General features: G+C 41.3%; 1 protein-coding gene across 1 annotated transcript; it reads left to right on the forward strand.

Moving 5' to 3' along the window:
- Window positions 1–4,143: 4,143 nt before the first annotated feature.
- LOC138756907 (uncharacterized) lies at window positions 4,144–23,930 on the forward strand. Its single transcript, XM_069923299.1, has 7 exons — window positions 4,144–4,195; window positions 6,087–6,198; window positions 6,554–6,683; window positions 7,447–7,686; window positions 8,432–8,519; window positions 18,374–18,503; window positions 22,189–23,930. Exons 1-7 carry the CDS (start codon window positions 4,144–4,146, stop codon window positions 22,430–22,432), a joined length of 996 nt encoding a protein of 331 aa, XP_069779400.1. The 3' UTR covers window positions 22,433–23,930.
- Window positions 23,931–24,248: the final 318 nt, after the last annotated feature.

The following is a 24,248-nucleotide window of genomic DNA, read 5'->3' on the forward strand; positions in this document are numbered from 1 at the left end:
AAATATCCTGTGAAATTTGGACACTGAAATTCTTGATGGAACAATCTGACTTTGATTCTAGACAAATCTCTGGAACTTCTGAAGTTGAGACTTCTGGAGTAGGTGAATGGAAATAATAATAAAAGGTGGATTATATGTGATGTTGCCCTGTGTTTATTAAGGCGCATACTAACAATGAGTAAAAAGAGATGTGAAGCATAGTTCATGATATTAGAAATCAAAGCATTTTGCAGCCTATGAAGAACATTTGAAGTGGAGATTTCCACTGGATATCCCACAACCAATAATGACCGAATAAACTTTGAACATTTATCGCCAAGATAGAAAAAAGTTCAAGAATAACCGAACCAGTTACAAGGGAAGAGCTGTTGCAACATTGCTGACGATCTGATAATTTCCCACAACACTAAATAAGACAAATACTGGGAGTATTCAGGGGCCTTTTCTTTGAAATTAATAATGTACTTGATTGAGTAGAAACCAAGTGTAATGTGACACCAGGGTGATGATTTTGGTCTATAGACATGATCATTAGTGACTTAGTTAATTTGATGTGAAGATTTGGCCATTACATATTTAAACAGTCTGCAGAATTGTATTCATTTTGTAGTCCCAACAATTATGCCAGGAGTGTTAGATACTGATGTAACAAAAAAAGAATCTTTAGTGCAAAAGAGCACTTTAAAATAAATGCTACATGCATTTGTAGATTGTTCTAATCTGATTTTGATGGATTAGTCTATATAGTTTTTATGGTTGAACAAAAACTTTTGTAAATTAGAATGAAGTATTTCTGATAAATCCTTCTCCACACATCACCATCTCCTGTTCTTTCTGTTATTTTCTTGAAATAGTTGCACAAAAGATTCTGCTTTATTGTTCGTGATTTCACCTTTTTTTATGTCCTGTATTTAATCTCAACATCAACTTTTTTTGCCTCTCCCAAGAGCCATGTCTGGTATATAAGCATGTATTCAAGTGAAAATGGGAAGTAGGAATGTGGGCTTTTCTCATTTAAGATACTTTACACACCAAATCTTTTGAAGGCCAGTCATAGATGGATGAGAACTTTGTGCACAGCAGGTTTTTGTGAGTGACTAAGATGAATTACTATCAGAACCATTTTGATTAGTGTTACATTGTTACTCAAAAGTAAATTTGCCTTGGTCTGCTCAGATGGGTTTCATCCATGACAATTTAGCTTTCCCATTGGTATTGTCTCTGTATATTATTGCTCAAGTTCTGGGTTGGAGTTTACACGCAATAATGATAACAGCCAGTGAAATGAATCAATGCAGTGTGCTTCAGTATGAAGGCCAGGGATTTGGAAGTCATGCAAGAACCAGATGGGCAAAAGTTCATGATGATTGAACTCCAGGATCTATTTCCCCCCCCCCCCCCCCACATATGGAAAAAGCTGCATTCCATTAGATAGGGTGTATAACTTTAAATCTGTTTTGTGAATCTTTCCTCAATAACCAACATCTTGATTTAATTTGGAGAAAATACTAACACATTGCAGCTTTACTGATCTCTGCCACAAAGGTCATCAATGTGAAATTCCAATAAATGTTTGAATGAGCAGAACAATTAAGCAATTATGAAATTTTCACCTTTTTTTTGTTCTTGTCTGCATGAAGGAACATTGCTATATTTTATAAGACCTTTCTGGAAATTTAACAAATAAAATATTCTGAGAGTATCTCCTGCTGTGGTAAAATGTGGCAGTAGAATGTACTGTATGCACAAGTTTCTGCTAGTGGCAATCTAACCAAATTAAGTGTAGAATAGCAGACAGGATTGACTTCCTATCATTTCTCCATTTTATCCGTACCAGAGGAAATGTAGGTTAACATGAGGGCTTAAAATCTCATGAAATGTATAAAATTCGAAATGGGATTTATTTCATAGAACACTACAGTGTAGAAATGGACCCTTCAGCCCATCATTTGTGCTATACTAATTCTGCCTATTCCCCATGACTTGTAGCCCTCCACGTATTCCCATCCATTTTTCTTAAATGTCAAAATGGAACCCATGTCCACTACTTCAGCTGGCACTGCCTTCCACGCTCTGGAGTTCCCTGTTTCCCTTTCATTCTTAACCCATGTCCTTTAGTTCATATCTCGCTGAACCTCATCTAGTTAGTTATGTTGTGAAGTTGAATGTGACCTAATTTGGTGTTTGCTGTCCAGGCATTGAAGCAAAAGAAGCTTCCTTGGTCTTGGTGTCACCTCAGTGTTGTGGGTATTTGGGATGCCATGGCTAGAGCAGGGTGAATATCAGTTGGAGCTCCTAATTGTAATTCAGCAACCACGACCTCTATCCTCACAATCCAGTTCTGGGATTCAAAATCCCTAGTGTATGTAAGCACAGGTACAATTAAGCTCTGATATATTGAGGGTATGTGGAGTCTCTCAAATTGCAAAGTGGTAATTGTAGAAGTGATTGAAGGCAAAGAGTGAATATTAAACCGTGCTGCAGAAGAGGGATGGACTAAGCTTTGAAACTGCTATTTCTGCCAATTATGTTAATTATCGATATTGGCACCAGCATCAAATGTCTCCAAGGCCTAATAACCGTCTAGGTTGTTGAGGTTGCACTATTTGGAGGCTGTGTGTTGAGTTTTTAAAATTTTTAAACAAACTAGGCATGAGTTTTTTCCAATTTGGATAGTGAACTTGTGCTTGGCTTTATATTATCTCCTGAACTCATTTCATTTTTTTTTAACCGCACGAATAGACTTCCAGCTGGGGCGGCTCCTGTGGCCTTGTTTGTTGTTTCTGATCAGGGAGAGTTAACATACTATGTGCTACTTTTGTCAAGTATTTGAATTTTGAAATGTTCCCCAATGTTTCACATGGGCTTCCTATATCACATTTATTCCTAGGACTGTATCTTTATATTCCACTTTATAGGTTTTTCATTGCTTATTTATTACATTGAAATTTACTGACCTCAGGTGGTGGTTGGGGGGGGGGGGGTGTGGGTGGAGATATCCTGGCTGGAGTGTGGTAATAAAACAGTTGGCAATTAAGGTTTCCATCCCAGTAGTCTGGGATTACAGGCCCTGGGTGCTCTGATATGAGATTGCTTCATCTTAGATGGATGAATCTATCATTGGTTGAAAATTGTTCTCAGCATATTTACCTCTCGGACCATCATCCACTGGACTTGTTGCGAAGTGCATATGCACCCCATTAATTATCAACAGCATGAAGATGACTGTTGAATGATGCTTGCCAGTAAGGACAATGAAAATTGAATTTAACAATAATGCTGCGACGGTTAGTGAACCGCTTTCACTTTGTGATCATTTTCCTGTGCACTTCAAACTTGTCATTTGTGCTATGATTCCTTCATAAATCTAATATTCCACATTGACAACAAATTGAAATGCCAATCCATAAATCCATCTGGAATTTGGATAATTGTTAAGATGCCAGCTCAGCATTGCACGTCAATTCTTGGATGGATTTCTGAAACAAATCAGAATTTGTGAACTTTGTAACTGATCTAAGCTCTTAAATCCTATAGGCCTCCAATAAACCTTTGCTTACATCTCTGTCATTATTGTATCTTACTAGCTTTGGCTGGGAAGTAAACTTTTTAAAAAGAAACTAAGCATTGTGCACAGGTAAAAGTAAAATGATACTTTTTTTTCCCCCCAGCTGGTTAAGGTGCAGTGCTCAAGACAAAGAAAAATAATTGAAGGCCAAAATGGTGTAGGTTATGGTTTGTGTGTGTGTGGGGTTCCCCCCCCCCCAGATGTATCGAAGGCAAAGACTGAAGGATGGCCTGATAATTAAGATAATGAAAGTTTTTGAGGGGTGGACCAAGAAATGATTCAATGGAATCCAGATGAGATGACATAAATAAACCTAACACTGATCCCTTTAACAAGAAATTCAGAATTTTTCACATGATTAATAGTTCAAATGTTGAACATTATTTTTTTGGGGGGGGGGGTGTGGCTGGGATAGGAATAGCTTTTATCCACTTGAAGGGGGTGTGGATAAATGAGCATATAAAGGAGAAAAGAATTAGAGGAAAATGTGTCTTGCATCTGTTCAAGAGTTCTCACACACATTCTTGTAGAGTTGTTTTTGGAGAATTGTTCATTCAAAGAATTATTTTTCTTGCATGGAGGTTTCTGAAGTGGCCATGTACACCAAGGGTTACATGAAGTGGCCATGTACAAAAGACATGGTGAAAGTGTTCTCTTTTCAAAGAGACAGCTGAAGTGGCTCTTCCTTGCCACTGATTTGCATCTCCCATAGTAGAGAGTACAATAAGAGCAGTACCTCTCTCCCTAGAGGCCACTGCATATCTGACTTATCTTCTTTCTTTGGCTTGGCTTTGCGGACGAAAATTTATGGAGGGGTAATGTCCACGTCAGCTGCAGGCTCGTATGTGGCTGACAAATCCGATGTGGGACAGGCAGACACGGTTGCAGTGGTTGCAAGGGAAAATTGGTGGGTTGGGTGTTGGGTTTTTCCTCCTTTGTCTTTTGTCAGTGAGGTGGGCTCTGCGGTCTTCTTCAAAGGAGGTTGCTGCCCACCGAACTGTGAGGCGCCAAGATGCACGGTTTGAGGCGATATCAGCCCACTGGCGGTGGTCAATGTGGCAGGCACCAAGTGCTTTCTTTAGGCAGTCCTTGTATCTCTTCTTTGGTGCACCTCTGTCTTGGTGGCCAGTGGAGAGCTCGCCATATAACACGATCTTGGGAAGGCGATGGTCCTCCATTCTGGAGACGTGACCTACCCAGCGCAGTTTGATCTTCCGCAGCATGGATTCGATGCTGTCGGCCTCTGCCATCTTGAGTACTTTGATGTTGGAGATGAAGTCGCTCCAATGAATGTTGAGGATGGAGCGGAGACCACACTGGTGGAAGCGTTCTAGGAGCCGTAGGTGATGCTGGTAGAGGACCCATGATTCGGAGCCGAACAGGAGTGTGGGTATGACAACGGCTCTGTATATGCTAATCTTTGTGAGGTTTTTCAGTTGGTTGTTTTTCCAGACTCTTTTGTTGTCTTCCAAAGGCGCTATTTGCCTTGGCAAGTCTGTTGTCTATCTCGTTGTCAATCCTTTCATCCGATGAAATGGTGCAGCCGAGATAGGTAAACTGGTTGACCGTTTTGAGTTTTGTGTGCCCGATGGAGATGTGGGGGGGCTGGTAGTCATGGTGGGGAGCTGGCTGATGGAGGACCTCAGTTTTCTTCAAGCTGACTTCCAGGCCAAATATTTTGGCAGTTTCCGCGCAGGACATCAAGCGCTGAAGAGCTGGCTCTGAATGGCGCTTATCTGACTTATGATGCCTCCCTAATTGCATGACTTGACCTCTATTGATTTTGTTTGGTTTTCTTTCAAAAGTTAGAGCAAATGCTTCCCTGAGTTGTCTGCCAACACCCTTATCTTTAATTTCAATGAAGAATGACTTCAACTTTATAGCTGTTGACACAGCTTCCATTGAACAATGGATTCAGAGACATTTTGACTTTCAAAATGGTGTCTGTCCACCGACAAAACCTTTTCTAAGAAATATATATAATTTTAAAGATTAATGACACAATTCCTGAGTACATCCATGGGACAGGGTTTTGAGCCAAAGCTGTGCCAGCGTCAAGTGAACCTCAATCAATGGGGGTGTTGCATGAAATGTTTTTTTTCTCTTTGGAATTGATCCTCCCCTGCAATAGTGATACTACACATGAGAAATATGAATAGGTTGGATGGGTGTGGAGGGTTACAGGTCGATGGAACTGGGTGGGATAGTCTTGGCACGGACTAGATGGGCCCAATTGTCTGTGATGGTGAGACAGAGTGCAGGTAAAACGTTCGTTTTAATAGATTATTATGTACGGCTGTGCCTCGCCTCTGTGCAAGCCGAGGCCAGAATGAGGGTGAGGGGTGGGGGGGGAAAGAGTCACAACCAGTTTATATATAAACCACCTGGTGACCTCGTGGTCTAATAACATACCACTACAGTCTGTAATAAGGGCTTTCTGGTCCACCACTTCCACACCCACCTGTTGTACACTAACCCTACATAAATTCCACATTCATATCAACATTTCCCCCCGCAGATTCTCGCCCTCGCTTGCGGTTGGGATGTGGAGGAAAACTAGAAGAGGCAGCGGGCAGGCAGACCCCTCCTGCGATCAGGATTGAAGCCGGGTCTCTGTCGGCCGCGCCGCTGTGAGATTTCAAGGAATTCCATTTGTCTCTTGGGATGTAGGATCATTTTGGGTGAAGGCAGATACAAACTTAGAAGAGATGAAAGCTCAGAGGTCATCCTTGGTGATGTTATGAGCTCCGAATGAAAATGTTAATACATTTTATTAGTTTCCAAAATATTATCTGTCATCACTCCCGATGTGGACAGAACGCACATTTTATTCCAGCATGCGGGTGTTCTTCCATTACGGGTTTCTGTAGAGTGTTGTATGGATGTTAATTCAATTAATCGGGTGGAACACAAACAACTACAGCAGATCTATCTTTTGAATATAGTTTCAGAAATGTAGCCCTGTTTAACGGTTTCCTTTTGGAGCCAGACCTTGGTAACCCAGCGTGGTCAGAACAAGCTTTTTCGGGTGAATTTTCAACATACCTCTCGTCTACTCCATTTATGGAGAGAGGAGCTCCGCTGGCTAATATTAAGCACAGAACCTATAGGACAGGTAACCTCGTCATTATCGCGTTGCTGTCTTGTCTGTGGGTGTATATATATATATGTGTGTGTGTGTGTATATATATATATATGTGTGTGTGTGTGTATATGTATGTGTGTATGTCTGTGGGTGTATATATATATATGTGTGTGTGTGTGTGTGTGTGTGTGTGTATATATATATATATGTGTGTGTGTATATGTATGTGTGTATGTATGTGTGTATGTATATATATGTGTGTGTATATGTGTGTATATATATATATGCGTATATGCATGTTTGTGTGTATATGTATGTGTGTATATCTGTGTATATGTATGTTTGTGTACATGTGTGTGTGTATATGTATGTGTGTATATATGTTTGTGTATATGTGTGTGTGTATATATATATGTGTGTATATCTGTGTATATGTCTGTGTGTGTATATGTGTGTATATATGTGTGTATGTGTGCGTATATATATGTCTGTGTATGTATGTGTGTGTGTGTATATATATATATGTATGTGTGTGTATGTATATAGGCTGTTGAACGTATTATTAGTATGACTTTAATATGCCAGTACAAATATGAGGGTTACATCAATGTTAAATATGCCAACGCACTGAATGTAACAGTAACTTGTAAGCTTTATATTATGAGCCGGTTTGTGTCAGTTACAGGTCGTTAATAGTTAAGGAAGCTATTTCATGAGGCGACAACTTCACATTAACTGCGCCAGAAATGTGAAGAAGATAAAGAGAAAACTTTCCGAGTTATTGCCGGAATAGAATTATTTAACGTTCAGATCCACACGAGAGAGTTGGAAATCAAGGCAGTTGAACGAACCCCCGTGCGAAGTGTTCGATCTCTGCCTGGACGAGCAATGTTTCTGGTCTGTGAAGTTGTCCCCGTTCCTCTCCAAGTCGGAGAGCACGGAACCGGCCCTTCGGCCCAACTCGTCGAGTTGCCACTCTGGGCTGGATTTGGTCCCTATCCTTTCTGATATGGGCAAGACCCTTCTGAACCTGGTACGGAATTTGCCCCTGGCAGCTAAATGTGTAAATGTTTTTGTCCCTCGTTTACGTCTAGGGTCCTCTCCCCTGGGAACGGTGAGGGTCTCACTTTAACCTCCATGAAGACCAAGCCCATCCCACCACCCCGTACAACTCTGTCCCGGCCGGCTACCTGCTCACTTTTTATCACCCCTGCACCGTGGACCATTGGATGTTGTGAGCTGGTTTGTGGGATCCCCCCCCCCTCCAATCTCTGAGGGGTTCATTAATGCAAAACTGGACCTTCTTGGCAGCAGCCACCCACCCCCCTCTCCCCCCCCCCAGATTTTGCCTTTGTCTGCAAGCTGTTTTGCAGGGATTCCGCTGGGAAGAAGCATCGACCGGGTATTGAGTGCATGGCCCCTCTTCTGCCACATGTTTCAGTTTAAGCGAATGCTCCACATTTCCAGCTGGGCTGTCTTCACATCGGCGACCCTCCGTCCACGGGGAAAGAGACCAGATCGGAGCCGCCGGACTGAGCCCGAGGGAAGCGACGAGGACCAAGGTTCCCGCACAAAACTTTGTCATCTCCTTTTTGGAATTCTAAAGAAAAAGTTTGGAAGAAACAACGTGATGGTTGGAGACTCGGGGAGTTTTTTTGTGCAATCAAGGCCGAAATGAGGAGGAGGTCGAGTTTCGGGAGGGACGGGGCTGGGACGGGGGTGGGGGGACGGTCGGGCGGCTTGAACTGAGATTTCACGCATAACGTTTCCTCCTGCAGAGCCCGATGAAGGTATTCCTGCTCCTGCTGCTCTTCTCTGCCGTCATTTCGGCCCAGAGGCACCGAGGCTGGGGCCACCGATCAGACGGTAAGGACAAGCGAGTGCCGGCGTTCTCTCGGACCAGGTGATGTCCCAGGGTCGCATCCCCCACCTCTCTCTCCACGGGATTCACATTGTCCTTCCCGCGTTCGGTGCAAACCCTGCACCCTTCACTTTTACTTCAATGGTCAAATTGGTTTGGAGACATTTGGACTGCAAAATGTCAATGCCAATAGTAAATTTATGGATCCACACGCCTGGCCCAATTTTTCATAACATTCTCAGTTTTTTTAGCACCATATATTTTCTCATCTAGAATTCCTTGAGTCGAAATGCAGAAGTTGCAAATTGAAGCTGATCCCAATCCTGCAAATCGAATGGCTAAGTTTGTTCATTCCAGGGCATTCCATCCTTCAGGACCATGTCTGAGAGCATTCCCATCAATTTCCCTACATGATCCTGTAACCTATTTTATCTCCCATGTATTTCCACAACCCCACCCCCTACACGGTTATATTTTTGAATCCTATTCTCTCACAGATGCCTAATGAGGTGCATCCCCATTCTCCTACAATAGGGATCTTTGACACTGGGCCCCAATTCATCTGAGAACCAGCATGTTTTTTGGATGGGCAAGGAAACTGGAACATCTAGATGACTTAGTCATTATCACTGCTCTGTGACGGAGTGTGTTGTGTATCTATTGGCCAGGGAAGGTTGGCAATTGGTGGCCAAATATTTCATATAGGTACAAAAGTGGATACTATATCAAAGCATTTAATAATAAATGTGAACGATGGCAACATATTGAAGGCAGCATTCACTTGCTAGATGTATATTATAAGCTGGTGTGTGCAAGTAATTCAAGTCATTACCTAAATTGGACTACAGGTCGTTATTATTCTTAGGGAAGGTATTTCATGAGGCGAAATTTTCACATGTCAATTGCACCAGAAATATAAGGCTGGAATAGAATTGTTTAATGTTCTGATCGCTGCCATAAGTCAATACGAGATCATTTGAAATTGAGACCAATTGGACCATTTCAACTAAAATCGTGCAAAGTATTTTATCTCTGTCTGAACAAGCAATGTTGCTGGTGTATGAAGTTGTCTCAGTTAGTCATGTGGAAACTCGTGGTCACTGGAGGAACGCTAGCATTGGACCTAGGCAGCGGCTGGGGTTCGGTTTGAACCCAGGGCAGTATGCAACAACGGTACAAACTGCTGAGTTACTGGCCTGTGACTTGAGATCAAGAATCGATGCCTTGTGGCAATGTTTCAAAAAAGATAGATGTCGGCTCTGAAGATCACTCAGAGTAGAAAAATGAAAATTTAAATGTGCTGTGTCATTGTTTCCTTTTGACAAGTGTAATTTTTTGTGCAAATTTAACTAATGATTGCATGAGTATTGTCATCGTGAAGAACCACCACATTACAGGAAAGTACCAGAGTAATGGAATTATTGATCAATAACTAATACCAAAAAAAATTAGGTAATACAAACTTCTGAGTGGTCTCCCAAAAAATAACTTGGCCCAACAAGAAAGCAAAAAAAAGCTTTTTACTGTTGTCTCAAACTAGCAAACAACAGAAGACACTATTTCAAAAAGAGTTAAATTTTATATTTATATTTATTAAGGACTATTAACATTATAATGTCTTAACCAATTAACCCCAGTATTAGTATCTATAGTAGACCAAATATTTATAAACAGTGTGTATGTGAAAAACCCAGACCATTGCAGTCTGTGCTCAATATTCAAAAAGGAAAATCCCCCAAACCCCGGGGTCAGTCAGTCAAGTAAGTCAGTCCAAAAGCACAGTCCACAGAATTCAACCTCAAAGTTCAATGTCCAAGTTCAGTTCTTTAACTGTTGAATGTTGGAGAGAGAACTGATATTGCGTTGCAGTAAACTTACGAATCCTCTCTTAGGAGGTGTGCATTTCACGCTGCTCTCCAGCTGCCCTCTGCCGCTCCAGCTGCCATTCTGCCGCCCGAACTGCTGCCCTCTGCTTCACAGCTGGATTCTCCCTTTGTTCCAAGCAATGGGTGAGTCAGCACTCAGCTGGATCACAGGTTGCACAGAGTGCTTAGCAAAAATCCATCTTTATAATGACAGTCCAAAAGGTCAGTCCATGGTCCATAACATTGCACTCTGCACAGAACCAGATTTTATTTTCCTGTTTGTCGTGCATTCAACATGAATTGTGTGCCAGCAGCACAGATTCCCATTAAACCACAATTACTACACATTCAGGACAGCTGCCAAAGCACTTCGGGCTGATTTGTACTCTTTAAGAAATGGGAATGATCAACTTATTTATTAGAATAAGGGTGTATGATTGATTGCAGTATTTGACTTGTCAGTATGGTTGAGTTATTTAAAGAGTTTCAAAATAAACCCTGTTTTTAAAGTGTTTTTACATTGTAGAAGTGTATTTGATATTGGTTTGCTCCCTCAACCTCAGACCATATCCAGATTCCCCATCCTCCGATTCAGATTTGGATTTATTGTCAGAGCACATACGTGACATCACGTGCAAGCCCAAGATTCCCCCCCCCCCTCCCCGGTGGACGAGGGAGAAAAAGTGATACTGATGCATCTACACATGTAAACAAATAAAGAAATATAAACAGGCTGTGCAATTCAGAGAAGGAAAGAAAGATCAATAAAGTGCAAAAGTAAGAGTCGTTAAATGTCCCAGATGGAGTCCATCACCGAGGAGTCTGATGGTGGAGTGGCAGCAGGCCCCTCGTCTCAATCAATTATACTTTTGTAACATGACAATGAAAACCCACCCATCCCAATGAATACATATATTGCTACTTTGTAGTAGACTAACATTAGGGCGACATAAAGAATGGTAGGGTACAGGACACTCAACAATGTATTTGGGAAGCTCCATAAGACATAGTGGGAATGGCTAAAAAAATTGTTTTTGCTTCAAGCTGACTGAGGAACGAATTTAGTCATCCTGATGGATAACTCCTTTACCCTTCCTTAGCTTAGTGCCCACGAAATTATATTTCCACTACTCACCTTGGCCGAGGCAAGAGATTTATCTTCTGATAGTTGAACGCCCCCTTCCTACATCACAAAAGCAATTGGTTTAATGTTATGTTCAAGTTTCTGGAATGGAACTTGGGCTCTTCTGTCTTGGAGTGAAGTTCGCCAACTGAGCCACATCAAACACTGATATATTATTGGGGGCCAAGAAAAATACTTTCAATGAACACAATGCCAGCTGTTCCTGGATGGGGCAACTGATAGATTGTGCCATTAGTTAAACTTTCCAATGTGCACACAAGGGTTTTAATGTTCATTTTGTATGCAAAGCTGCTGAAAGTGTGAGCTGAAAACTCCCAGATCCCAAGAAGTCCTTCCTTTGGGGCAGATGTAGGAGAACAGGTGCCAACTAACAGGGGTTTCCTCTACCCAATCACAGCATAGGTGTAAATTGTGGTTGGTGAATTCTGTGTCAAGCCAGGAATGGGAAAGAGATTTGGTTTAAAAGAGGCCAAAGGAAAAATGAATTTTTATGCAAGAGAACAGAGAGAAAATGATCGAAAAAGCATTACATAATAAATGCAAATTACAATAACAGCAGGCAGGAAAGAAAATAGAAATGAAATGTACAGGCTGAGAGGAAGAGACTCAATTGGAAATAAAGAGAAATGGAATATTAACTGAACCTTATAAATGTATTTTCATCTCTTTGTGAAGAACTTGCATTTATGTAGCACCTTGGCATCTGGGTACTTCACAATTAAAACAGGAACCTTTACAATGTGTGCATGGAAAATTCCTGTAAACCATCATTTGTGGCCAGGTTGCTTAGTTTAGATAAGAGATAAATGGAAAATGTGATGAATCCCTTTACTTCTCCACAAAGGATGCTATGGAAATCTTTTCCAACTGCTTGAGAGCGAAGTTCAATTTAATAACTCTCCCGACAAATGACAGTTCCAAGTGCACTCCCTTAATGCTCCACTGAAGTGTTAGTAGCTGTACCAGTGCTGAGCCAAGCCTGACTGTTTGTCAGCCTGTAACCACAGAGAGTTGTAAAGGCCAATTCGACATTTGTTCAGGTATACAGACAAACCAGAGGGACGATACATGGAGAAATTGTAAATCAAGGGGGGTACATGAAAAAAACATTAGAAAATATATCAAATAAATACTGCAGAACCTTTGTTTTCAGCTTTGGTGATTGGACATTTGTTGTGTAGTCAAGAATCATTCCCCAGAAGCTGTTGTTGCTGGGACTCAACATCTCTCTCTGTAACTGGATTCTGGACTTCCTAAAGGAAAGACTTCAGTCTGTCAGGATTGGCAGCAGAACCTCAAGCACCATCAAGCTGAGATCTGAAACGCCTCAGGGCCGTGTGCTCCGCTCGCCACTGTTCACGCTACTGCCTCGCCAGATCCAGCAGAATCATTAAGTTTGCTGATCATACAACAGTAGTTTGGCCTCATCAGCAAAAACGATGAATCGCACCTACAGAGCAGAGGTAGAAAATCTTGTGATGTGGTCGAGTGTGTCAATGCGGATAAGATGAAGGAGATGATTGCCTTCTTCAGGAGGACCAGGAACGACCATCCTCAACTACGTTTTAATGACATGGTAATGGAGAGAGTAGAGAGCACCAAGTTCCTTGGACTCCACTTAACAAATGACCTATCCTGGACACGCATCTCCTTACTTGTCAGAAAGGCGTAACATTGACCACTTCCTGAGAAGACCGAAGCAAAGCTACGGCCACCATCATGTCAGCTTTCTACAGGAGTTCCATTGAGAGTGTCCTGGCCAGCTCCATCACAGTATGGAATGGTTACTGTAGAGCATTGGATCGGAGGTCAATCCACCGGACCATAAGAATGGAAGAGAGCATCACTGGGGTCTCCACCCCTTCCCTTTGATGTGATCTATTGGGATTGTTGTTTGTAGAGGGTTTGCACAATCATTGAGGACCCCTGTCACCAGCAACTTTCAGCTGCTCCCGTCGGGGAAGGAGTATCAGAGCCAGAGCCACCCAGCTGAGGAATAGCAGACAGTGAGACTGCTGTACAGCGGAATCCACTTCTCGTACAAACCCTCTGGGACACTACTGTTTATTAAACAATATTTATTTATTTTATGTATGTGTATGCATACTGCCTGTGTCTCCGTTGTCTATATGCATGTCATGTTTGGTTGTGCGTTTGCATGTTTTTGCACAGAGACCGGAAAACACTCTGTCGTCGGTTGTACTCCTTACTTATCAGAAAGGCGCAACAGTGACCACTTCCTGAGAAGACTGAAGCAAAGCTACGGCCACCATCATGTCAGCTTTCTACAGGAGAGTATCCTGGCCAGCTCCATCACAGTGTGGAATGATAATGAATTTGAACTGGAAGATACCAGGTCTAATCATATACATTGAATCACTCACCCAGCCAATCCTTCCTATGCAAATTACAAAACGATGTAGCACAAGGATATTGGGGGGGATAAAACACAGGATTCTGTTGACACGGTGGTTAAGTGAAAAAAAACACAAATGCTGGAGAAACTCAGCAGGTCAAACAGTGCCGTTACGTAGCAAAGGTAAAGATACACCTCCAACGTTTTGGGCTTGAGCTCAAGGTATGGGGAAACATGAGAGAACAAGGATATGGTCACAGACAACCTTTTCGTGAAGAGTTGAAGGTGCATTGCAGAAGAAATTCAATAGTTTCCTTTCGCGACTACCTGTGAGAACATTAGTGAGCAATTTACACCCCCTACCCACCCCAGTCCTATGCTACATAGCCCAGTATGCAACTAAATGTTTGGCCCATACAGTTTCATTATGTTAATGTCATTTAAATTGATATTCCACATGTTAAACATTCAAAGTTTAACTAAACAACAAACTAAGGATCTATATTCTGTTAAGGCAGGTACTGTGTTTAAAACTTGAAGTAAGAAGAAGAAAGGTCATCAGGTATTAGTTTGTAGGCATTTGACTAACACGAAGTTCATTTTACTAATTTTAAGTTGAAATTGTTTTAATCAATTGAGACCATGATGTAGTTCTGATTCAGATTGCCTGCATTTTTTGTCCTTGCTAAAGGATTAAGAATCTTTACATCCCCAGGATACTGATCATCTTTCTGGGGTCTCCGGTGCATTGCAGGTCCCATCAAAAATACTTTGGCTTCTTTATGGGCCTAATCTTGAGAGGAATTTAAGAACTAGGCCTTGGCCATTTGCTATGAGTCCGTCAGTGAAGAAGCCCAACCTTTTTAGACATTAAAAAGATCTTTGGGGTTTTGTTTTTCTGGGGATTTCAGTGCCAGTTTTACTGCTTTTAAAGAAGATTTTACTATATATATTTAATTTATGACACAAAGGATGTCTTTCTGACTAAGAAGATGCAGGAAATGGGAAGCAAGTTAGTTAGAATCTGAAAAACATTCAGCCTAGGTGCTGAAACATTTTTTAATGCTTCCCTCTAATCTTGATTAATTCTAGTCCCAGACGGGGAGGTTCGTATTTACTATGAAAGATTTTTTTTAAAAAAAAAAAGGTTTTTCTTTTGTAAGCTGGAACGGATCTGTCAAATCTCAACAGTAAACTAGATTTTGATAGACTGGAAGCTTATGCCTGCAGTTTTATTTACTGAGTGACAGTCTAAGTTCTTATTAATTTTTAAAGTATGGAAATGGACAATTGTCTAAACCCACTTAGCAGTATTGTTAAGTGGAGATTCCTGAAAAACGGTACTTTTCCCTCTACAGTTAGATCATGTCATGCTTAGTGATTGATTTCTGTCTTTCCTGGGATTGGCTAATGCCTTCAGCACCAAGTAGAACCAGCCATCCTCTGTTTTTAATATCCCACATCTGGAAGACTGCGGTCCGCAGCTGAGAGGAACCATCATCCCTCAACATCTGTAAGAGAAAAAGTTTAAACCCTGAGGCTGTTTTATCCCATTCTCTGCGCCTGCACACGAAAAGGTCTTCTTAATCATCTCCAAATGTCATTCCAGCATCCCACAGAGATCCAGGAAGCCAAATACCTTGTTAGGTTTTTAGCTCTCTTCCGGGGTGGGGGGGGGGGGGGCATTATTTTTCATCTGTTTGGACTTTATTCTCATTTGATGAGGTGGTCAGCAGATATTTATCTTCGCTAACCTTGATGGAAGTGGATGGCACTGAAATGTTTAAAAGACCAAATCTTTTCTCCCTCACTTTACAACCAGGGGTGTGTAATGGATTCAGTGATATTTCAATTTCTCCATCTGGCTGACCCAGACCAAACATTATTACCCTCCCAATGACTTGCAGAAAGCAGTGATCTATTCGGCTACTTACACACTCCCATGCCTCCACTTAATTGCTATAATCCGCTAATAAGATAACAAATTGAGAAAATGTGATCTCAGTCCTCTTTGCACGTAAGGGCTGTTACTGAAAACCTGTGTGCCCAATAAAACAGGATACTGATCATCTTTCTGGAGTCTCTGGGCCTTGATCTCCTTATCTCCGTCCTGTATCTGTACCCTTCATTTTCTTTGCTTTCAAACTGATTCCAGATGCAACTCAGGAGCACCTTGAATTTAAATTTAACATCTTTAAATTAAAATTATGGAAATCGCTTTGTGTGTGGCTAGGAAATGCATAACCATAACATGGCAATCTGATTCCCCTCTCCTCATTGATAGATGGTCTTTGGCAATGAACAGTCGTAATCCTCTGGAAAAGATCACATATAATCTTACAAAAGGACACAACACCTTTCTGAAAATTTGGCAGCCTTGTCTCAAATATATAGGCACTTCACTGACGTCTCTCTGTGATTGTTTCTGGCTAGGCAGAAGACGTCTTTAAAGGATATAACATGTTAGTACCATGTCTCTCTCTCTGTTTCTTCTTCTTTGTTTAATTGGATTTATACAGAAAGGGTAGGGAAGTGGGGTTTCTTTGGTGTTTTGTGTTAAATATATTTAAAAATGAAAATAAAATATATTAAAAAATTAGATATACAGCTTGGTAGCATGAGCCTGTGCCACCCAATTAACCTACAACCCCGGTATGTTTTGAATAGTGGGAGGAAACCGGAACTCCTGGGGAAAAGCCACGCAGATACGGGGAGAACGTCCAATCTCTTTGCAGCCTGTAACAGTGTTGTGCTATCCGTGCCACCCATGAACGCATGATGAATTCCTTAAAGCTGCTATAGAAACATAGAAACATAGAAGATAGGAGCAGGAGTAGGTCATTCGACCCTTCGAGCCTGCTCCGCCATTCAACGAGATCATGGCTGATCTTAAAGTTCAGTACCCCGTCCCCGCCTTCTCTCCGTAACCTTTAATACCCTTATACTGAAGAAATAGATCTAATTCCCTCTTAAACAGATTTAATGAACCTGCCTCTATTGCCCTCTGTGGCAATGAATTCCACAGATTCACCTCCCTCTGGGTCAAGAAATTCCTCCTCATCTTGGTGTGATGAACTCTTATTTCATGTCAGTTCCAAATACAAATGAGGCTGAAGATGACCACTGGGTCTTTTCAACAGTTGGGGAAACAAATAGACTGGGTCTCCTCCCTTGAAGTAAAACTAGAAGAAGTGAGAGACCGACATCTGGCCCATTGAGCTTGCTGCATCATTCAGTAAGATCATGACTTCTCCGGCTATGGAGTCAGCTCCACTTACCTGTTTCTCATAAATCTTGATTCCTTATTCAAAAATATACCTGCTTCTTAAAGCATTCAGTGAGGCAGCCTCCACTGCTTCATTGGGCTGGGAGTTCCAGATTCACTGCTCGCTGGGAGATGCAGCTCTTCCTCGTCTCTTTCTTAAATTCATTGCCCTGAATGTTGAGGTTACATTCTTGTTCTACCTGCTGATGGAAACCAGCGCCATGTTTCGATCTTTTATCTACTCCTTTCATAGTCCTCTTGGAATGTGGCCATTTTGGAGGTGAAGGCATGTTGGTAGCCATGGTTCCTCTTAAAATAAGGTTTCGGAGACAATTCAGAAAATGTTGGGATCCTCAAATCAATACAAGTTTATTTTCATCTGATTGCACAAACGCAACCCAATGAATTGTTGTTTTGTGGTCCTCGGAGCAGAACACGCAGACACACAACCAGACATAACACACATGCATACAGATAAATAATAAATCTGCAGGAAAAATATCTGTATATACAAATAAATAAATATTGTTTCATGAATACAAGAGTCTTGGATGGTCAGTGTGAGCAGATCCTTTGGTCGTTCAGCGTTCTCACTGCCCGTAGGAAGAAGCTGTTCCTCAGCCTGGTGGTGCTGGTTCTGATACTCCTGTAGCTCTTTCCTGACAGGAACAGCTGAGAGATGCTGTGTGCAGGGTGGAGGGGGTCCTCAATGATTTTGTGCACCCTCTTCAGACAATGATCCTGATGGATCACTTCGATGATTTGGGGGGTGGGGCGGAAGGGAGACTCCAGTGATCCTCTCTGCCACTCTTATGGTCCTGTGGATTGACCTCCGATCCATTTCACTGCAGCAACCCGTACCACACTGTAATGCAGCCAGCCAGGATGCTCTCAATAGAGCTCCTGTAAAAGGATGGCATAACAGTGGCTGGTAGCCTTGCCCGTTTCAGTCTTCTCAGGAAATGCAGTTGCTGTTGCGCCTTCCAGACATGAGGAGGTGTGTGCTTAAAGGCTTGGACGCAGATATGTCCATTAAAACGTGGACATCCAGCGACGAACGTTTTGTGATTATTGAGTGAAACATTAGCTGGACATGCCGCATAAATGCCATAGCCACAATAGATTTGAAAGCCTGTTGTACTTACACATGAATAAAAAGAAAGTGCTGGAAATTCTAGACAAGTCGAGTGGAACCTCAATGCCTAATTGTCATGTCTTTGCTCTTTTAGCCAAGAAAGTGAATATGAGAGGGTGTGCAAATCTGACCAATGTTCTGGACAACTGGAAATTTGCCATCATGTCTCAGATTAAGGATCTGCTCCAAAACAACCACCACACAGTCCTTCCAGACTATGGACGGTAAGTGTTCAGCACAGGTACAGAGAGATGGTATTTTTGTGATGCCTGCTTGCAGGATGTACTGGAATTCCTCAAATAAAATCTAGTTTCTGTTTTAATCCAAGAAGAAATATGAGCCAATGGTTGGAATTTTAAGTTTAAAATTAAATTTTTTTTAAAAAAGTTTATGTTTTTAAATTTAGACATAGTATGGTAACAAGTCCACGAGTCTGTGCTGCTCAATTTACACCCAATTAGCCTACACCCCCAGTACATCTCAAATGGTGGGAGGAAACAGGAGCACCTGGAGGAAACTCACAAAGACATTGGGAGAATGTCCAAACTCCTTACAGACAGTGCGGGATTCAAACCCCGGTCCCAATCACTGGCGCTGTAACAGCGTTGTGCCAACTGCTACACTAACCGTGCTGCCCCTGTGGTGTAGACATCGGTGATACTGGAACAGCTGGCCTCAGACTTTGTGCACAAACACATAAGAAATGGAAACCGATGTAAATACTTTTACCTGCTCTGCCATTCAACAAGATCAAGGCTTATCCATGGTCATTAATGTGACATTGACGTTATTGAATTCTCCGCTGCCTACGGTTTCGTGGGGTGGAAGGGTTATTGTTGATCAGAAAAATCTAACTGGAGCAGCCACACACATATTGTGGGCATCAGAGCTTAGCAGAAGGTTTCCTAATATGATGTCACAGCACAAAGATCAGCTGTGATCCTATCATGGCTTTCATGGGTGGATTCAACTCCAGTGTGACTTTTTGTCTTTCATTGCACTGGTTTAATCCTCCTCAGCAGGGAGACCAGAGAATGTGGATTTAAACCAAGAGAGAGAAGAAATCAAATTAAAGAAGAAAGTCCGCAGACTCTGATTGTAGTTTAATCCACAAAATTGCTGGAGAAAGTCAGCAGGTCAGACAGTATCTTTCTGCATCAAAGATGCATAACCAACATTTCAGGCCTGAGCTCTTGGTCAAATTTCAGATTTATTGTTGGAGCTTATGCATGATATCACACGCAACCCTGTGGGAAATGCAGAATTGCCACTTATTGGCAGTGCAAAAAATGGGCTCAAAAAATGTAAACAAACTGCAATACAGAGAGAGAGAGAGAGAAAATCCATAACGTGCAAAAGTAAGAGTCCTTAAATAAATCCCTGATTGAGTTTGTTGTTGAGGAATCTGATAGAGGAGGGAAAGCAGCTGTTCCCGAACTGATACCTCTTTCCTGATGGCAGCAGCGAGAACAGAGCGTGTGCTGGGGGGTGTGGATCCTTGATGATTGCTGCTGCTCTCCGACACTCCCTGTAGATGTTCTCGACGATGGGGAGTGTTTTACAAGGTATGAGCAAAAAGCAGGCAGGCGTTAAAGAATTAAGGCAACTTGGGAAAGAAAACAGTGCAAGCTTGAAAGGGTGGTACAGGCAAAAAACATTGCATCACATTCACAAAGAGCAGGTTCTTGTATAAATTAACTTTTTTTAATGCCATCAGTGTTAAGGCAAGGTTTATACTTTTATCTTGTGGATCTTGGAGGTTGCTGTAAGAATTAAACACAACAAAAGCAACAAGAGTCCAGCAGTTACTCCAGTCTCTGTCCTCACTTAACACTTGCCTTAAAACCAAGTTTTTCTGAAAAAACTTTGGATTATCTATCTTGTGCCTTGGAGTCATATCTTATTGTCCCAATGACGCTCCTTGGAATATTTTGCTCTGTTCCGGGAACTATGTAATTTCTTGACCGGAAAGGTAAGGTTGGAAGAATCGTCTATTAAACTTTTCACACGTGGATCTACTTTTTGTCTTTCACTGCACTGATTTTCAATGTTTCCTACGTTGTTGGTTATGATCAACGTTCTGGGTTTGACTGGAACCTCTGCAGTCTGCTCAATCATTCAGATGGATTATGGCTGATCTATAATTGGTAGAAGGATTAGAGGGGAGATGAGGTGAACCTTTTCACTGAGAGAATGAAAAGGGTGAGGAACTCGTGGACTGAAGCTCTCGCCAGATATGCAAATTGGCCGGATGTGTCTTAGAAAAGCTGTGCGGCTATGATTCAAGCACTGGGATGGGATTGGGCAGTCCTTTTTGATTGGCATTGAACATTGATTATTCGGCTCAATCTATGTCACGATTTTTAATGATTTTTGTGTTGCGTAACTACTTATCCTTCGCCTCTAACTCTCCTCATCTTTATGGTCTAAAGTCTTGATCCATCGTTGTTTCACACAGTGACAATGGGCTGATATCGACAGACTTTAGTAATTGCCAGACAGATTTTCTATGATTAGTCACAGGACTGCCCTGAATACTGTTTATTTTTAATAAATAATACGTTATTATGACTTCATAATATTGAATAATGAGATCGTTGTCTGAAGAGGGCTTGCAAAATTGTTAAGGACCCCTGCCGCCCCGCACATAGCACCTTCCAGCTACTCCCGTCGGGAAGGAGATACAGAAGTATCAGAGCTAGAACCACCAGGCTTCTTCTCACAGGATCTGATGATTGACTGACTGACTGAATTGCTCATACAAATCCCTCTGAGACTGAACTATTGTTTAACAATAGTTATTTATTTTTACATCTGTACTGCATATACGGCGAATCACTTGTAAAAATGTGTTCTATGTGTGTTTGCATGTTTTTTTTTACACTTGTGGACAGTTTCAGCCAGTTGTACTTTGCAACTGTGAGATAATAATAAACTTGAACTTTATTAACTTGAATAAGAGAGCCAATTCATTTTAAACCAAAACAATTTTCAGATGAAAATGAACCAATGCCTCAATTTGGCTTTTTCTCTTTTTTTTTAAACTTTATTTAAGATTTATTTAAGATTTTAAATGTTAAAAAAAAGCCTTTTTATTTTTCTTAAATTTTTATTTTTCTTAAATGTAATCTTCTATTTTATTCATGTTATAAAATGTTATAAAAGGTACAAGGACTGCCTAAAGAAATCTCTTGGTGCCTGCCACATTGACCACCGCCAGTGGGCTGATATCGCCTCAAACCGTGCATCTTGGCGCCTCACAGTTTGGCGGGCAGCAACCTCCTTTGAAGAAGACCGCAGAGCCTACCTCACTGACAAAAGGCAAAGGAGGAAAAACCCAACACCCATCCCCAACCAACCAATTTTCCCCTGCAACCGCTGCAATCGTGTCTGCCTGTCCCGCATCGGACTTGTCAGCCACAAACGAGCCTGCAGCTGACGTGGACTTTTTACCCCCTCCGTAAATCTTCGTCCGCGAAGCCAAGCCAAAGAGAAGATAAAATCTTAAATAAAGTTTAAAAAAAAAGAGAGAAAAAGCCAAATTGAGGCATTGGTTCATTTTCATCTGAAAATTGTTTTGGTTTAAAACGAATTGGCTCCTTTAAATAGCCAGGAAGAAATTTCAACGCCAAATTCAAGGCATGTTTTTCTCTTTTGATTCCTCTTCATAAAGCACTAGTCCCAAGGTTCCCATACATTATCAGAATACAGGTTTTGTGTGGACACTATCTCAGCCTAATTTGGAGATCACTCAAGCAGTAGTTAATGCATCCAGTCTGTATGTGTTTTTACTGTGATATTGCTGCCAGCTGAATCACTAGTGCTTGTATGTTATAGCTGAAAAATAGTTGAATTGAACAAAGACTTGTTTCCCTACAAACAGCAGCACACCCCTTTATTCCCCTGCAGGATTCAAGCACTCTCTGAAGCACTTGATCATCTCTACAAAGAGTTCAATGTCCTGAAAGAGAGAATGATTGAGCTGACCAACAGGTTTGAGGGAGTGGAGTTATTTGTGGATGAGCTAAGAGCTCATCGGCTGGGAGAGAGGCGAGCCCTGTCCACTCACGGGAATCTGAGACGTGAATCTCCTCGCAGAACCCGGGTTGTGGTGCGCAAGTTGAAGAAGCAAGTCGCCCAGCCTCGTACCTAAACTTGACCAAAGGAAACCAAAAGTTGCTGCTTCTATTGCAAATATCTGGTGGGGCTTCTGAACTTCCTTAGTGAGTTCTGTAATGTGCCAGTATTGTCAATGTATTTTAAAGATCATATTTAATGGAATAATTTCTCCAAGTGAGGAACCTAATTAACTACCATTTAATTAAAGCCTTAATAAATTATGCTGGACAACAAAGATTTGCTTCCTGAACATTTTTGGGTGTATTTTATGGAGTTTGGGCCACTGATCACAAAAATACCCTTTAAAATATCCTATCACATACTGGTTTTTTATTAGAAATCACCTATTTTTGTGATTTCCTATCATATTTTAACATGCTTCAAGTATACCACGAAATACAACATGCTATTGAAAATTCATTTTCTGCATTCACACTTGGACCTCTTCCCGGCTGATCTTGGTGCAGTCATTGATGAACATGGTAACAGGTTATCCCAGGACATTGTGACCATGGAAAACCAGTATCACGGCTGGATCCATTGATGATGGCCGACTGACATGAGAGGCATCAGATGCAGAGTACAAATGAAAATAAGCAGAAAATCATTTTTAGGTCAGTTGAACTATCACAATGTGTCAGCGTCATTATGTGATTAAACATGCGAAATTCAATAAAAGTTAATTTAATGTTTCTCCAACTTACTATGTGATCCAGCAAATCTGAAATTATCTAGCTTCAAGTTATCTATCATAATCCCCAATTTTTTTTCAGGAAGCAAATTTTTTGGAAAAATATTGTTGTCCAGTGTAACTTCTATTTAAGGAAGGTTTTGTGTCCCCCCCCCCCACCCCCAGAGTATTTCAATATAACAGAGTTCAATAAATGGAGTATGTCTGTTGCACTCTTTAAAAAAAAATTGTGTTTCTTTGCCAGCATCAATCCGACCAACATACTTTCATTGTTTCTATACTGTCTGCCCTCTTTGCTGTTTAAGAGCTATCAGCTGTGGTTTGATGTATCTCCACCTGCTCCTCATTTCCTAGCCTTTGTATTCTGAATGCTGACTTGGACAATTTCAACACACTAGGTGGATTTCTCTACTCTCCCACACAATGCAGCCACAGGTTTTCAACAATCAGAGCTCGGCTTTTGAATGGAAATAGTTTCCTCGGGCTCGATGTTCATATTTGGTATCAAAATTGTCTACAAACATATTGGGCCCTGATCATAACCTATTTTGACCAGCAGAGGAGATTTAGTGTGCGTTCAAAACTCACCTACTGGAAGGAAAATGAAGCCCAAGGAATATTAAATAATATTGCCTGGGAAATAAAACGCTCGGTTGTTGACTACGTGGTTGAAACAAAATACCCCAAATTCTTCAAGGTAATTCTGCACAAATATATTTTTTCCAAACACAACTTTTATATTCTTTGTAACAGAGATGCACAATATTGTAACTAATTGAGGTGTCCCTGGTGCAGGTTCAAGTTTTTTTGAACTTTTTAACTTCATATGACTTTAAATGTTAACTTCAACGTGGTCATGACATTCAGCATCAAATGTTATTACAATTATAATAAAGAATAATGCAAGACAGTGCTAGTGTTCTGTTTTCTGCTGCCTGCTCCACACATGCTTGGAAGCATCAACAGTGAGGGGCGAGACTGATGTTCCTCTGCAATCTCTCGCTTTCTCCTTTGTCTAACTCTACGGGCTTGTGAAGAGCTTCTGCCAATGTTGCTTCACTCTTTTGGGTCCATATTGAACTGGGATTTGGCCACTTATTTTTTTATTCTTAATGTACATTGATGCATAGCACTGTAACTAATTGAGGTGTCCCTGGAG

Source organism: Narcine bancroftii, chromosome 3 (assembly GCF_036971445.1).
Source record: "Narcine bancroftii isolate sNarBan1 chromosome 3, sNarBan1.hap1, whole genome shotgun sequence".
Taxonomy (NCBI): Eukaryota; Metazoa; Chordata; class Chondrichthyes; order Torpediniformes; family Narcinidae; genus Narcine; species Narcine bancroftii.

What these genes read in the sequence shown, in the direction of transcription:
- LOC138756907 (XM_069923299.1), top strand. Translation starts at nt 4,144, where the DNA reads ATGGAGGTTTCTGAAGTGGCCATGTACACCAAGGGTTACATGAAGTGG. An exon ending in GCAAGACCCTTCTGAACCTG is followed by an intron (nt 7,687 to 8,431) that starts GTACGGAATTTG and finishes TTCCTCCTGCAG; the next exon opens with AGCCCGATGAAGGTATTCCT. An exon ending in GTCCTTCCAGACTATGGACG is followed by an intron (nt 18,504 to 22,188) that starts GTAAGTGTTCAG and finishes ATTCCCCTGCAG; the next exon opens with GATTCAAGCACTCTCTGAAG.